The following is a 16,448-nucleotide window of genomic DNA, read 5'->3' as shown; positions in this document are numbered from 1 at the left end:
AATATATCAGAGGGGAAAAGTCTTACTGATGATCGACCTGACAGAGGGAAAACAGAAGTGGGGTAGAGGGGATTGCAGTTGGGGTTGCGGTGGAGAGAGAGAATGGGAAGGGGGAGGAATGCCTGTGAGGAAAAGGGTGTGTGGAAGGTAATGGTGGTGTGGAGGGGTGGGAGCGAGGAGGATGCAGGGTGGAGTCGTGGGAGGGAAGACAAAGCCAGGCCAAGATGGGGAGAAAGGGGAGGAGGAAAAGCAACAGCAGAAGAAGACAGGATCAGCAACGCTCTTAGTCCTCGGACAGTGAGAACAGCTCAACACCCCAGCACAAAAAGAGCGGAGATGAAAGACTTTGGAAAAGAAAGATATTTCAAATCAGCATCTGACCGCAGTGAAAGAGCTCATTTCAAAAAGGATCCCCCAAATCCTCGGGTACTCCAAGCTTACCTGGATGATCACACTGTAGTTCCCCTTGGAGAAGACGGGGGCATTGTCATTGACATCAGACACGTCAATGTTCACAGTCGTCGTGTTGACCCTGGGTGGACTGCCATTATCAGAAGCTTGAACCGTAAGTGTGTAACCTGAAATCTTTTGGGGATTGGGAGGGGTGCGGGGTGGAGAGAAACAGAAAATGCACCTTCATTTTCATAAAGCCAACGAGTCAAAATTTGCTGTAGTCATTTGTTGTATCCAGTATCTGGGAATTCCCTAACCTACAAATGAGTGAACTACAAATAATGTGTTTTTCTCAAGAGAAAAAGATACCAATGATGATTAGACTCTCCAATGCTTCTCAAAAACACATTCATCTTGTTAAAATGTTTTATCTTTAAAAATATGCAGTTCCATGAACAGAAAGAAGCCAGAAGTAATAAAAATGATTAGGTTAAAAAAAAAAAAGTGTCAGTCTATCTCAAATGCTGTTGCTTCAGTAATAACACAGAAAGCAGTTTTCCTAAAATTTCATTCACTGCAGTCACAATGACAATTATCAAGAATACAAGCAACAATAAATGTTGGCAAGCATGTGGGAGATAAGGTACACTCATACATTGCTGGTGGGACTACAAATTAGTAAAACCACTCTGGAAAGCAGTATGGAGATTCCTTAGAAAACTTGGAAGGGAACCACCATTTGACCCAGCTATCCCACTCCTTGGTTTATACCCAAAGGACTTAAAATCAGCACACTACAGTGACCCAGCCCCATCAATGTTTACAGCAACTCAACTCACAATAGCTACAACCATGGAACGAAGTTAGGTGTCCTTCAACAGATGAATGGATAAAGAAAATGTGGTATATATACACAATGGAATATTACTTAGTCTTTAAAAAGAATGAAATTATGGCATTTGCCAATAAATGGATGAAGTTGGAGAATATTATGCTAAGTGAAATAAGCTAATCCCCCAAACCCAAAGAATGTTTTCTCTAATAAGTGGATGCTACACAGTAGGGGGTGGGCAGTGAAGCTAGGGAAGAATAGTTACTTTGGATTAGGTACAGGGGAGTGAAGGGAGGGGAGGAGTATGAGGGTAGGAAGGGTAGTAAAATGAATCTGACATTACCCTATGTACATATATGACTACACCACCAGAGGGATTCTACATCATGTGCAACCAGAAGAATGAGAAATTATACCTATGTACCATACGTCAAGATGCAGTCTACTGTCATGTATAACTAATTAGAACAATAACAAAAAACCCCACAATGTCAATGTTATTTATGGATGTACTTTTTAAAAATTTTTAAAATTAAAAAACCATGTCCATTAACTCCTTCCAGCCCCTATGAGTTTAGACCTCATAACTTCCCAACTTGACAATATCCACTCAGAACAGATAGAAGTCAAGTCATTTCTGATATTGCTGCTTTCTACACAGAGCCATGAACTAAGCTTTGTGAATTCTAGTTTTTCCTTTGCAAAGTTTCTTTCTTTGTGTTTTCATTCAATTCTTAACTGCTGCTTTCCTAATCTGGCCTCCTACTGTGTCACAATTGATGAATTATCAATAGCCTTTCCTACCACTACCACCACCCCACCCCACCATCTCTCTCCACTCTGAAGCATACTTCCACGTATGGAAGTACTAATCTTCCAAAAGTCTTTTAATATATATCAGATTGCAAACATTCAATAATTTCCTAATGCCTGCAGCATCAGGCCTGAACCTCTGATCCTGAATATCTGGCTCATAAGTTGTTCCTAAAACCACTTCTCACTGAATGTCCCTCTACTACTTTTTATGATACATTTCTCCAGTAGAACTGGGTACAGTCTCTTGAATGTGTTCCATGGTTTCATTCTCCATGCTTTCATTCATGCAGTTTCTTACAGGGAATTTCCTTCTCTCGACCCCAATGGTTTTCCAAATCTCTGCTGTTATTTAAAATCCAGCTTCCAGTTATGTGTCGTTTTCTGTTTGGGTATGAGGTGTCCCCCCAGGTCTCTTCAGAGGTGAGATGTCAGATTATTACGGTTAACTTAATCAGTCACCCTAGCTTGAACAGGCGGTGGCTGTGGTCGCTGGGGCATGGCTGGAGGAGGTAAGCCACTGAGGGCTTCCCTGAGGCCCCTTCCCCTTCCTATCTCTGCTTCCTGGCCACCACAAATGGAGCAGCTTCCCGCTACCCCACTCTTCCATCAAGATGTTCTGCCTCACTTCGGGCCCAGGGCAAAAGAAACTTTTCCTTCTCCACTTTTTGGGCACAGTGACAAAAAACTAAAGAACTAACACCTGAAGGATCTCAGGATGTTGAAGCCATTAGCAATCTCTTCCTGAATATAAACTTTCTACTAGCAGGAAGCCTATTTCTTATATTCTTGAGACTTTTGTATTGCAATTGCTTTTCAAATATTTACATCCTGCTCGTCAGTTCCTGAGAAGGAGGCTGGTTCTAACTTTTGGTACTTCACATTATGTCCAGCAGATAGGAATACCAGGCACTTCTATTTTTTGATTTGGTGTTTAGTAAACAATTTAAATCCAACTTTTTCACTTACTGTTTCTCGGTCTAGAAGTTTAGTCACTTTCACTTCTCCCTTAACGGGGTCAATGGTAAATGGGCTTCCCTGATTGCCTTCTATAATTGAGTAGTGGATGTGGCTATTGGAAGGTCCATCGGCATCATCAGCCATAACCTAGAAAATATCACACTCTGCTTTAGGAAGACAGTTAAGGAAGGGACAGTGGTCTACAAAAACCAGACTGATTTAACTAAAAATTCTTGTAAAGACCCAGAAGAAGAAAACCGTAAGGGGGAAAAAAATACTCACTGTGATCACAGACTGCTCAAGAACAGCATCTTCACTGATCACTGTGGTATAGGTGTCTTGGCTGAACACGGGCGTGTTGTCATTGATATCTGTCACATTAATGTTCACAGTGGCCATGTCACTTAACGAAGGTGTGCCTCCATCAGTGGCTTCTACAGTCAGGTAGTATTCATGGGAGCTTTCATAATCCAGATTCTCAATGATAAATATGGCTCCTGCATTAAAAAAAAAAAATCAAAATTACTTGCTAATCTTTATAATGCTACCACTTTAATGAGCTACTTCCCCAAGTCCTTTTTGAATCCTTTCATTTTGAGATAGGGTCTGATGAAGTTACCTAGACTGGTTCTGAACTTGCAATCCTTCTGCCTCAGTCTCCTGAGCAGCTGGGATTATAGGCATGGGTCATCATGCCTGGCTGTGTTTTCTAATTTCTTAATTCAAATATTAAAAATTAGGAATTTTCCCAACCCTAAAGCCTATTTCTCTCAATTATTTTCCCAGCCATAAAAATATACTATAAGAATGATTCTCTCTTGTATCTCAAACCAGAGATCACAACAGACTTTATTTTAATAAACAAAAGAAAACTCTAAAAAAATTCCATGCTGTGCTTTTAGGTTTTTTTTTTTTCCTTCTCATTCTTTTTAAAAGACCTATTCATCCTTTTCATTACAAAAGAATCTCCACATAACCTTCTACTTATATTTTATCATTAAAAATCCATTTTTTGATCTAACAATTCCTGTGACACCTTTCATTGTCAGTTCATTATTGTCTATTCTACTTAAAAAGAGACAAGGACAAAAGAACCCTAAAACGATTTTATGATATGTACTAAAATATCTGTCTAAATAACATAATTACACACCTATTCTTTACCTGAAGTAGTCACATACAATTAAATACCACAACTTTTTCTTTATTTTATAATTGCATTGAGGTCCCTCCCCGCCTTTTTTATTGGTGTGTTATATCTACATGTAATGGTGGGATTTGTTGTTATATATTTGTACATGTACACAGTTTAACAATATAATTTGGCCAACATCATTTTTCCAGCTCTCTGGGTCCCTTCCCTCTACTGTACTGATCTCCTTTCAGCTTTCAAGGATACCCTACAAAAAAGAGCAACTTCTTAAAGGGTTCTAAGACTGACAGCTACTTCAGACAACAGGCTTATAAGATGACATCAATGTTTACACAGTAGGATTAATAACACTTCCGACTTTTGACCTTGTTGGCAGTCTTTTGGTATGATCTAAAATATGTCCACTATTATATAACTAGCATAATGAAGAAATCAACTTAATGAATTATCACACACCTACCATAGAAACTAAGATCTGACAGGTCAAAGCTATGGTTTTACTTGGGAAGCTAATTCACCTATGTTGAATTCGGGGAATAAAAGGGGTAATTATACAAGGTCCTCTACTATCAGCCATTCTTACCTTTACTAATGTGTGACATTTTACTTCATCACTAAGCTATTAGAATTTTAATTTTCTCTTTTGATTTGCTTGTAGTTTACAATGATATACCAGAAATATATTTTATTAAGTAGAGCTACAGTCTGAAGTCATCTTAACCACTCTCACACTTTAAAAAAATAACAAAAGGAAAGCCTGAGCTCCGTCTTTTCTGAACATCTACTGACTACAGGTGACCCATCACTCTATGCAGTTCGGTGCCTAGCAAATCTAGCCTTTTTGGTGAAATAAAGAACTTCTTCTCATTTACATGGTAAATTACCTGTTTTAGAATCTATGCTGAATTTCCCATGTTCATTTCCACTTATTATTGAGTAGGTGATTTCTGCATTTGCTTCAATATCCCGACTTGCTGCATAAACTTGAAGAACTTCTGTTCCAATTAGAATGTCCTCAGACACTGTGGCACCATATTCACGGTATTCAAACACAGGTGGGTTATCATTTATATCTAAAACTGATACAACAACAGTGCCAGTAGCTGTCAATCTCCTTGGCAAACCTTGGTCTACAGCTTTCAAAGTAAGGGTATATACTGCCTGTAGTTCTCTATCCAGAGGCTTTTCTAATTGAATAATTCCAGATAATTCATTAATGGAGAACTGCCCATCAGCAGAGTCAATTAGTGAGTAGGAAATCTTTCGATTCAAACCTGTGAAGATATGAAATTATGTTTAATTAATATTAATATTAGTAATTTTAAAAATAATAAAATGCTTATATTATTTAAAAAATTTATGAAAGTGATCGAGAAACAGTAAACTGAATTACCAATTTACAAGTAACAATGTACTGAGTGTACTATTTTAAAAAGACATCTATTTATTATTTAGCTTTAAAGACAATGAATTATTTGAAAAGTATTTTTTTGTTTTCTTCTAATTGTTCAGTATTAGACTAAAGAAGTTATTCTTTACTATCAAAATGCTATGAATATATATTTTAGTCCTACTGTCTCCACAAAAAATTTTAAAAGATTTATAAACTATGATAATACAGCTTTTGCTTGTTCTATCTTTATGACACCAACAGTGTATTAACAAAACAATACTTCTCTAATTAATTCAATTAGACATGAAGATCAATTCTTGAAGTCATTAACAAGAATGTTAGTAACCTTATAGATACATCTTACAGCAATAAGTTTACTGGGTATAATTTTAAGGCTTCAAATATTCATTAAAAGTGAATTAATTATTCTGAAGATGTCATTTTATGACAATGAGGAGCTACTCTGCATGTATGAGGTAAGATGAGGCTGCATTTGGAATGTGTTTAACACAGTGGCTCCTAAGCCCTCAGTGCAGTCTGAAGGCAGGGCAATCTTCCAGAGGATACCTGCGTCTGCATCTGTGGCTTGCACTCTGGTCAACAGTGTTCCAGGCTCTGTGTTTTCAAACACAGTAATGGTATAAGGATCAGCAGTGAATTCAGGGACGTTATCATTCACATCTTCTAACATAAGCACAACACTGGCTTGACAGAATCTTCCCCCTCCATCTGTGGCCTTGACTAGCAGATTATAAACTGCTTGCTCCTCCCGATCAAGGGGGGCTAATGTTTTCAGTTCACCTAAAAACAAACAGAAATAAATGGAATCACTTGAAATTTAATTGTGAACTGCAGCTATACATCCTACTTCTCTTCTCTTACTAAATATGAATAACAGCTTTTCTCTGGAGAACAATTTTTTCAATAACAGACTCAACAGCTGGATGAGCACACAAATTCCAGGTTTCCAACCCTATACTAGTCATAGAATATGAGGCCAAAGACTCTTATGCTACACACAATCCCCAAAGTAAAACAGCTAATTAACCAAATTTGAACCTTTTTATTGATTAAAAAATTAGACTCATATGTTCATAATCTGTACTTGAGAAAATAAAAAAGCTTAAAAGAAACCTCATTATCACAATTTTTTCTCTCTCTCTCTTTTTTTTTTTTGTACCAGGGATTGAATCCAGGAGCACTTGGCCACTGAGCCACATTCTCAGTCCTATTTTGTATTTTATTTAGAGACAGGGTCTCATTGAGTTGCTCAGCACCTCACTTTTGCTGAGGCTGGCTCTAAACTTGCGGTCCTCCTGTCTCAGCTTCCCGAGGCACTGGAATTACAGGTGTGCACCACTGTACCCAGCACATTATTGCAACTTTAACAAAATACAAACTATAAAGATGAATAAAACAATATGTATCATTTTAATTATGGAAAATGTTAAATTATAAATTCATGGTCACAAATTTAAAAAATGTGCTTTATAAATAAAACAAATGAAGCAGAAAATTTGATGTATACTTTGAGGTTTTTTTTTTTAATTATATAAACAGTTTTTAAGTTTTAAATTGTTAGCTCAAGGTAAGTGCTATTGTTGCTCTTTTTTTTTTTTTTTTCCATCTTACCCCAAATTTGGCACATTAAATTGCTGTTTAGATTTCCAAAAGATGTCAACTCCAAGCAGCAGGGTACATTTGAAAAGGACAAATACTGTATGTAAACTAAATCACCCAACACCCATGATTTTGTAAGAGTATACAATGAAACTTGTCCCAAACTCTCATCATTACCTGTGTCTGGATTTAGTTTGAATTTTTCTGCCCCTGAACCAAACAATGTGTAAGTAATTTCAGCATTGGAACGGATATCTGCATCTGTAGCAGAGACCTGCATGATCAATTTCCCAGGAAGAGCGTCCTCAGGAATGGTGTCAGAATAAAGAGTCTACAAAGATTTTAAACAACATCGTTAGAATGAGGAAATTAAAAGTCAGCAGTGATTTTTAAGAGAATAACGAGAAAGGAATAATTTCATTTTGGCCTTAGAAAACATGGAAAATGACTAAAGTTCAGATTCAAAGAGCTTTTAAAGCTATTTTTTCTTTAAAAAACACATGTAAAATGAGGGAGAAAGTAAGAGTTACCAATATCATGTCCCTGAAAGAGTCTGACCTAACATTTTACCAACAGAATAGCAAACAGTAAGTTGTTAAGGCAGTTTCACATTTAAATTCTTATAAAGAAACCTAAGTAGTGTTCCATATTTATCTAAAAAGTAGAGAGAATACTTATTATATCGTACATACTTAATTCCAAGTACAGGAATTTATTGTGTGCGCAAGTGTTCGTTAACATAACCAAATGATTGTATTTGGGAGAGAAGTGATCCTTATTGTTATGGAAGAAAACAAAGTTTTCCCCAAAGCCACAGACAGGACACCTGCTCCTCTCTCTTCATACCCACTTAACCTTCAAACACAGTAAACAGCTGTTTCCAGTTCCAATTATTAAGGAATCCATGCAATAAACAAAAACATAAGAGGAACAGATTAAGATTTTGTTGAATGTACTTTCTGAATAAGTTTACGTGTGTGTGTGTGTGTGTGTGTGTGTGTGTGTGTGTACAGACAGATATATTTTTAATGCTCGGGATCCAAACCTGGGCCTTGGACATGCTACGTAAGCACCCTAACACTAAGCTATACCCCTCCAGGCCCTTAGGTGAGCTATATTTTATGACTCATGAAACAGGATATTTTGCAATACTGTTTAATTTAAATGGTTTAGTGTCCTAATTTTATTACTCCCAAAGAAGTTACAGTATTACATTCAAATAATGTGAAAGTCCTAGAATATAAAATACATTTAATTTCCATTAAGGGGAGACATGTGCATAACCCCCATTCCATATTCTCACCCAAAAGTACAAAAAGGAATAGGAATTAACTCCTCATCCTTCAGGAGTCCTCCCTCCCCAAGACTGAATTTCCAGCATCTCTTTGCTTGAGATCAGCTCTGTTGTTCTCCGCAGCGGCAACACCTCTCACACCTCTCCGCTTACTGAATCTGCAGAATTCTCAAGCGGCTCCGTCCCTCTTCACATTCACTGTCCCCTCTACCAGTCTTCTCTTATCCTGTCACACTCTTCTTCCTTCCTTTACTCCTAACCCTCTGCACTGGTCAAAGCTATTTCTTCATTAATGCACACCATGTGACCTTTAGTCAGGTAGGTGTCCACTTACATCATGACCCAGAGACTGCTATTTCCCAAGTCACTCGCAGAACTGATATGGTCTGTTTCACATCTCGGCCATCTTTTCCAGCTACATTATACCCTTGCTTACCACCCCTCCTCTTCAAAATTCTCTCACCCCCCTGACTGCACTGCACCAGTCTGACTTGTCCTTCCAGCTCTGCTTCCTTTGCAAGTAACTCATCTCTTCTCCCTGACCACCTTTTTGTTGGTATCCCTCAAATGAACTCAATGATCAGCTTCCAAAACAACTGCCAGGTGTATCTACCTTTCTCTAATATCCATCCTGAATCTCACCATCTCTAAATGTCTAAAAATCACATCCAATTTTTTTAAAAAAATTAAAAGTCCCATTACCTGAAATTAAACAAATCTGAAATGGAATTCGACAGGCTTCTACTAAGACAGATTTCCCCTCCAGGCTTACCTTCACCACCACCTTGTTCTTTCTCCAAATACTCTCAGCAGTAAATGTTCAAGTCCTGACACAACATTCCTGCCACATTCAGGCGGGGACTGAATGCTACCACTTTTTTAATGTGGCACCTTCAGAACTTTCATTCTTCTGCCACCTCTGCCCGCTCTATGGGCTTTCACTCTTCCTTATCCAAATTATAGCCATAACACAACCAAACTGAACTTCTTTAGGGAACTCTTGGTTCATAGGATCTCTATCTTATCCTCCATACATTCCTTAATCCAGTTTGACCTTCTCCCCCCTTCCCAGGGATTTAGCACTTCTGGCAAAATCAACGACTATTCCCACACCTCCATTCCCTCCTCACACACCACCTTTCCACTCCTCCTGATCATCGTATCACTACCTCCTGAAGGGTGAGCCCGCAACCTGCCACTGAACAGGTTTTTTTCCTCATCTCCTCGCTCCAGTGACCACTCCTGCTTGAGTCCTGCTACTCTTATAGTCAACTTGGAGGGGGAACAGCTCTTCTCTGAGATAGATATATATGGTTACCAGTTACCAGGGAGCCCAGGGGCACTTAACTACTGAGTCACATCTCAATCCCCAACCCCTTTTATATTTTGGGTTTTAGACAGGGTTTCACTAAGTTGTTTAGGGTCTTGCTAATTTGCTGAGGCTAACTTTGAACTCAAGATCCTCCTGCCTCAGCCTCCAGAGCTGCTGGGATTACAGGCATGCACTACCACACCCAGCTCTGGTTATATGTTGTTCTCCCATTAAATAGTGTACGCCACAGGTGCAGGAGCCTTTTCCCTAAACTCTTTTTCTATTGTGTAGAAAAGCAAGTGCTCCAAAATGATCTGCTAAAGCAAAACTGAGCTTTGTAGAAGAGCTGGTCAAATGTTTTCACCAAAACAATCTTATTCTCAGATTAAAGAATCCTTTTTATGAAAGTTGACAGAGTATTTTTAGAGTTAGACACAACTCTACTCCTGTCCATAATTTAAGAACAAAGTTTTTTGAGCAACTTACCATTCCACAAAATAGTTCTGAAGCTTTTCCAAGTCTTATATCATTGGACACCTCTGCTTTAACAGTGATTATAATATAAAACACAACTAAAGTACAGCAGAGAGGTCAATGGCAGTCCTATTAAAAGGATTAAGAAATTTGAATTCTAATATTCAAACTTAAAAGAGAAGCCTACCTTTTCACAAACTGGACTGTTGTCATTTGCATCAAGAACCTTCACTTCAACAATAGCCTTTGATGAGAAGGTCCCATCAGTCGCTGTGATGGTCAGAAGATAATTGTCCTTTTTTTCCCTATCTAGAGGTTTCTTCACATAGACCTTCCACTCATTCTGTACATTTTCAACAGCAAACTGTCCCAAAGCATCCCCTCCTAATAAATCAATGAAGGAAGATGACAGTCAAATTTGTTGAATTAAAGACAGAAATAAGTAGCAGGAAAAATAAATCATACAAAAGATGTATAGTTACAGTTTAAAAGGACTAAGCATTCTAAAAATAATTAATCTAAATTTGGCATACTTCAACTTTTTACCCCCAAAAAACAGCACTAAAATACGTACTTAAACACAGCATTAAGCCAAATAAAATTTAAGCTCAATAGAATGAGCATGAAGGTCAGTCTAAGGAAACAGTGGTACTTAGGTAAAGAACCTGAAATGCGCTTAACAGATGTGACTTAGCTACTTATTAACTAAAACTATCCCTTTAACTCCCTATTTCCCTAAAATACATATCCAATATACTTTTAATACACTTTAAATTAAACCAATTGGTTTGAAATCTTTACCTGTTATAAAATATGTAACTTGTCTGTTAATCTCTTCAGAGTCGGCATCTGTGGTACTTAAGATGGCAATTACACCACCTGGTGGATCGTCTTCACTCACAGTCCCTTTATAAATCTCTGCTGTGAATCGTGGCGGACTGTCATTGACATCTGTGACAGTAACATCCACGATGGCCGTGGAGGACAGCTGAACCTTTTCGCCATAATCTGATGCAACCACTTGAATCTGATAATTGTCTTTCTCCTCATGGTCCAGTGCCTTTAGAGTTGTAATCCAGCCTGTTTCCATATTAATGGCAAAAGATTCGATGATGTCTACACTTTGTGATTGATCGAGACTGTATATAACTTGACCATTGGCTCCTGAATCTAGGTCAGATGCCCTAATCTGGATGACTCTGCTTCCCCCTGGTAGGTTTTCAACAACAAATGCCTCATATGGATTGGACTCCAATACTGGGCTGTTATCATTTGTATCTTTCACTTGGATACTGACATCTACTGAAGCCACCAGCTCATAATCATCACGAGTACATCTGGCAAGTATGGAAAACTGATACCACTTAGTTGTCTCATGATCTAGACTCTTCTCCAATTTTAGTCTCCCGCTTTGCCTGTCAATCACAAAGAACTCATCTCTATTACTCTCAGGAGTATTCCCTTTGATTAGGCTGTAAAGAACAGTGCCGCTGTACTCTGCTTGGATGAGATCTATTTCTGTTCCAATAGGCATATCTTCTGAAACTGTATAGGTATAAAAGGGTTCTGAAAATTTTGGAAGCTGTGTTTCTGGGGGAAGTATCTTAACATAGACAGGAACAACAGATTCTTTTGATGGAGACCCATTATCCACAGCTCTAACAAAGAAAGTGAAGAACTCGTTTTCTAAGCCAATTAAGCTTTCCTTTGTGGTAATTATGCCAGACAGTTTGTTAATTTCCAAATTCTCCTTAACACTTTCAGAATCTGCTTCAATGGCATAGGTGACATCAGCATTGGATCCCTCATCAGCATCACTTGCAAAAACTTTAATGACCGACGTTCCTTTGGCAGCATTGGATCCGATGTTCACTTCGTACTTGGTTGCCCGAAACTGGGGTGCATTATCATTATCATCTGTAAGGATAACATTAATTGTGCAGAAAGCAACTTTTCCTCCAGCATCCTTCGCCATTAAACGAACTGGGATCACTTTCTCTGCTGGGGTCTCTCGATCAAGTTTTTCCAAAGTAAATATCTGTCCTCTCTCATTTGTGTAAAATCTGTCTTTGGCAAAGTCATTTACAATGTGGTAAGTAATGAGACCGTAAATACCAGAATCCCTATCAGTTGCCTTAACCTCAATCACCAGTGTATGTAAGGGAGCATTTTCAGCAAGTTCCACTTCATATTCATTCTGAAGAAAAACAGGACTGTGCAAATTGCCTCCAATTACAATTATGTGAACCTGGGCTGAACTTCTAAACACACCATCAGAAACAGAAATGTTGAGACTGTAAAATGGCTTCAAGGTGTGCCGGCGCAGATTTGAGAGTGTGATAATCCCCGTTTTACTGTCAATGACAAAATGTTTATGATCATTGCCAGACAGAATGGAATATTCCAACTTGTCTATGTCAGAACTGTCTGCATCATAGGCCTTCACACACATCACAAAATGCCCATGAGTGGCATGCTCACTAATTTTGGCTTCATAAATTTGTTGGTCAAAGAGTGGAGGATTATCATTGAGGTCAGTGACATCCACCATGACAATCACATCACTGCTCAGTTGGGGCATACCACTATCAACAGCCCTTACAAAAATCTTGTGCTGGTGGAACTGTTCATAATCTAAAGTTCTGATTAGTGAGATGAGACCAGTGCTGCTATCTATGTGAAAATGATCATGACTCTTGCTGTGATTTCCAAACATCTGGTATGAAATTCCTCTGTTTGGTTCTGAGTCAGAATCTGTAGCTCTAACTTGAACGACAGATGTTCCAATTACAGATGCCTCAGACAGAGTTGCAGCATAAGACTGCTGAACAAACACAGGAGGGTTATCATTGATGTCTTCCACTATTATGTCAACAAACACTTCGGCATGAGCACCAGTCAAAGAATCAGTTGCTCGTATGCTCAGTTTATATGCTGGGTGGGACTCAAAATCCAGAGGGGCTATGACATTTATAACCCCAGTATTGAAGTTAATGGTAAACTGGCTAAAAGGATCTCCATCGGTGATGCTATAGAACACTTTTAAGCCTTCTGGACTGTTGGCTTGTATGTGGACAACTGGGCTGTGCATCTGGATATTCTCTGGAATCTCTGCACTGTAGAAAGGTTTTTCAAACACAGGCATGGCTTTATTCATAACAGTGATTGGGACTATAACTTCGGCTGAGAAAGCTGGGTTTCCCCCATCTTTTGCAACCACGGTGACAAGATATTCTTTATTTAAGGTGTCAAGTTCAAATTGCTTCTTCAATGAAATTTCACCTGAGGGTCCAATTTGAAAGTGGTCATGGTGTTCCTTAAGGTAGTAGTGCACTTCCCCATTTCTGCCACTATCTCTGTCTACAGCAGTGACATAGCGAATGACATGGCCCACCTCGGTATCCACTTTAACTACAGCGTAATAGGGAAGGTTGACAAACACCGGTGCGTTGTCATTTTGGTCTTCTACAGTGACTTTCACGACAACATGGGCCACTGCTGAAGGCTTATGTTCTTCTGTCACTTCTACAACCACATCAAATGCCTCCTGCTGTTCACGATCAAATGGTATACCGGTGGTGGACAGCACTCCTGAAGTGCGGCTGATCTTAAATCTGCGGTCTGGGTTGAGGATGTGATAAAACAGAGGTTCATTGATAGGATTCCCAATAGCAGTAATGACGGCTAATGTTTTGGCTTCTGTGGAGTTCTCTTTCACGGCGGCAGAGTAGAAGTCTTGGGTGAACTTGAGCTGACTTTCCTTGCTTTCTCTCACGTTAATTTTCACAGAGGTAAAGCTGGCAAATCTGCCATCAGAAGCTCGAATGGTTAACTCATAGCGGCTTCTTAACTGAGTTGTGTTTTGTACAGTTATAGTTCCAGTCTTGTAGTCCATCAAAAACTTGTCCCCAATATTGCCTTCGGTGATGGAGTATATTAACTGTGAGAATGTACTGGAATCAGCATCGGTAGCATTTACTGTGGTGACTTTTACTCCTTTGTATGTGGGCAACAGAAGAGATGCTTCATACAATGATTTGGAGAAAACAGGAGGGCAGTCATTAATGTCAATTACATGTATGGTGACATTAGCTGCATATTCAGCAAATAAACGTGGTGTCCCCATGTCATGCACTTGTACTGTAAAGTGAAAAACACTTGTTTCTTCATAGTCCAGACTTTGTACTGTATGAATAGCACCAGTGCTAGAATCAACAGCAAAATATTTGTGCACAGATGGCTCAACAATGTGATAAACAAGCAAGGAATTTGATTCTTTATCAGCATCAGTTGCTCGGATCACTAGTGGGATATTCGTGTCTGTCAGGACTACACTGTTGAGGGAAGCTGATTCACTGATAAGTCCTGAGTATTCTGTCTGCATAAAAACTGGCGAGTTGTCATTCTCGTCTAGTAGATGCACTAAAACAGTTGTATTAGTGGACAAACCAGCCATGTTGGTTCCCTGGACTGTCAACGTATAAATGGGCAAAGTTTCAAAATCCAGGGCTTTCTGAGTGATGATACTTCCAGAATGTGGATTAATATCAAAAGCATCACCTATATTTCCATCTTTTATTTCATATATCACTGATGACTGACTATGGGCTGTAACTAGTCCAACAAAACTTCCAATGCTGGTAATTTCACTAATTTCAACAGAGTATTCTTTTGATGTAAACTTAGGGGCAGCATTGTCAGCAATCGTGACAAAGATATGCACAGAAGTCATTTCACTCATTGGTGGACTGCCTTTATCTGTAGCTTTCACCATTAAATCATATTCCACTTGGTTACTTCGATCTAATTCTTTGGCAGTTTTTATAGAGCCCAAGATGGGATCAATCATAAAAGAATTTCCAATATTTCCTGAAAGAGGGGAAAAAATACATGTTAGAAGATATGAGACGTAATAGTAGTAGCTGGACAAAGAGAAACAAAAGTATCTTTTAAAATGATATTTTGAAATTAAGCAGAAATGCAGAGGACATGAATATTTGAATGGAACCATCAACTGTTTCCTGTTTCATTTTAATCCATCTAAAATAAGGCATGTTTTTCAGAAATTTGACTACAAGAAACAGAAGAAATATCATTTTGTACCTAAAGCCAAAACTCATTCTGTTGTCTGAATTGGAAATATGTTTTGGAAAGACATGGTTGTCTCTCCATAAAGCATCTGAGTTAATGATTTTCCAATAGTTCCTCAAAAGCCTTCTGGAATATATTTGCATTTGCAAATTCATAGCGATCTAATTAATTATGAAAAGGAAGATTTCAATTCACTGGGAGAATTTACATCAAGATTCTAGAGAGCTGTCCGTTATTTTCAATATTTGGTGTACGGAGGAATGACCTACTTTACAGGTTTTAAAGATTCCAACAATAGTTCCTTCATAACCTTTTTCAGCCCAATTTATCTTCTAGTCAGTGGTTTTCAAGTAGGGGCAATTTTGTTCCCAAGGACACATCTGGCAATGTCTGGAGATACTTTTGGTTTTCCCAACTTAGAGGGAGAAAGCGTTACTAGCATCTGGTGGTAGAGAACAGGGATGCTGCTAAACATCTTACCATGCATAGGACAGACCCCCCCCAAGATAAAAATTTTCTGGTCCAAAATGTTAATAGTGCTGCACCTGAGAAATAAACTAGTAGGACACATCGTTTTGCTTAATTTTCTTTAAACCTTTCCAGGCTATATATTTAGCTATAACCTCAACTCCAAAAAAAAATCCCATAATTTTGTGTCTTTTCAAGAAACCAGCAATTCCTATAGCTTTTTTTTTTTTTTTTTTTGCATAGATCAAAGCAGTATGAGAGTATTTAGGATAGATCCATCCATAAGCCTTCCATCCCTTTTTGGTTTCATAAACAAATATGCAGAATTTATAGTACTACATTTATTTTCCCCCCAAAGAACTATTATGCTTCCCCAAAACAAGCTACTTAATTGTTTTCTTAAATTATCTTTCCTCTAGGTTTGCAATCAGTATGGTACTTCATAGACCAGAACTGCTTAGTGTGATGTGCAAACCAGGGAATTAGTCCAGCACTTCTTTCTCCACATCATTAACAGTAAACACTTCCTCTACAGTCTTCATTTCCTTCCTTTAATACGTTTTCCAAAAATCCATGACAATTTTTTGAGGTTAGACCCAGCCTGGTTTTCATTAAGTCTCCCTGGCTCTGTGTCCAGACCCCAAG

The 16,448-nt window shown here is 38.4% G+C and overlaps 1 protein-coding gene across 1 annotated transcript in view; it reads right to left on the bottom strand.

Annotated features, from left to right (window-relative positions):
• The window catches only part of Fat1 (FAT atypical cadherin 1), a 124,054-nt gene that overhangs the window by 17,189 nt on the left and 90,417 nt on the right, over positions 1 to 16,448 (bottom strand). Inside the window, exons 10-17 of the mRNA XM_077792564.1 lie at positions 11,046 to 15,113; positions 10,432 to 10,628; positions 7,342 to 7,495; positions 6,112 to 6,345; positions 5,036 to 5,425; positions 3,281 to 3,495; positions 3,008 to 3,145; positions 442 to 585 (exon numbers count right to left, since the gene is read on the bottom strand). Of these exons, the coding sequence (XP_077648690.1) occupies positions 442 to 585; positions 3,008 to 3,145; positions 3,281 to 3,495; positions 5,036 to 5,425; positions 6,112 to 6,345; positions 7,342 to 7,495; positions 10,432 to 10,628; positions 11,046 to 15,113 (5,540 nt within the window). The remainder of the gene's footprint in view (positions 1 to 441; positions 586 to 3,007; positions 3,146 to 3,280; positions 3,496 to 5,035; positions 5,426 to 6,111; positions 6,346 to 7,341; positions 7,496 to 10,431; positions 10,629 to 11,045; positions 15,114 to 16,448) is intronic.

Source organism: Urocitellus parryii, chromosome 14 (genome assembly GCF_045843805.1).
Source record: "Urocitellus parryii isolate mUroPar1 chromosome 14, mUroPar1.hap1, whole genome shotgun sequence".
Taxonomy (NCBI): domain Eukaryota; kingdom Metazoa; phylum Chordata; class Mammalia; order Rodentia; family Sciuridae; genus Urocitellus; species Urocitellus parryii.
The sequence above is the reverse complement of the archived record's forward strand: the minus strand, read 5'-3'. Positions and strand labels throughout refer to the sequence as shown.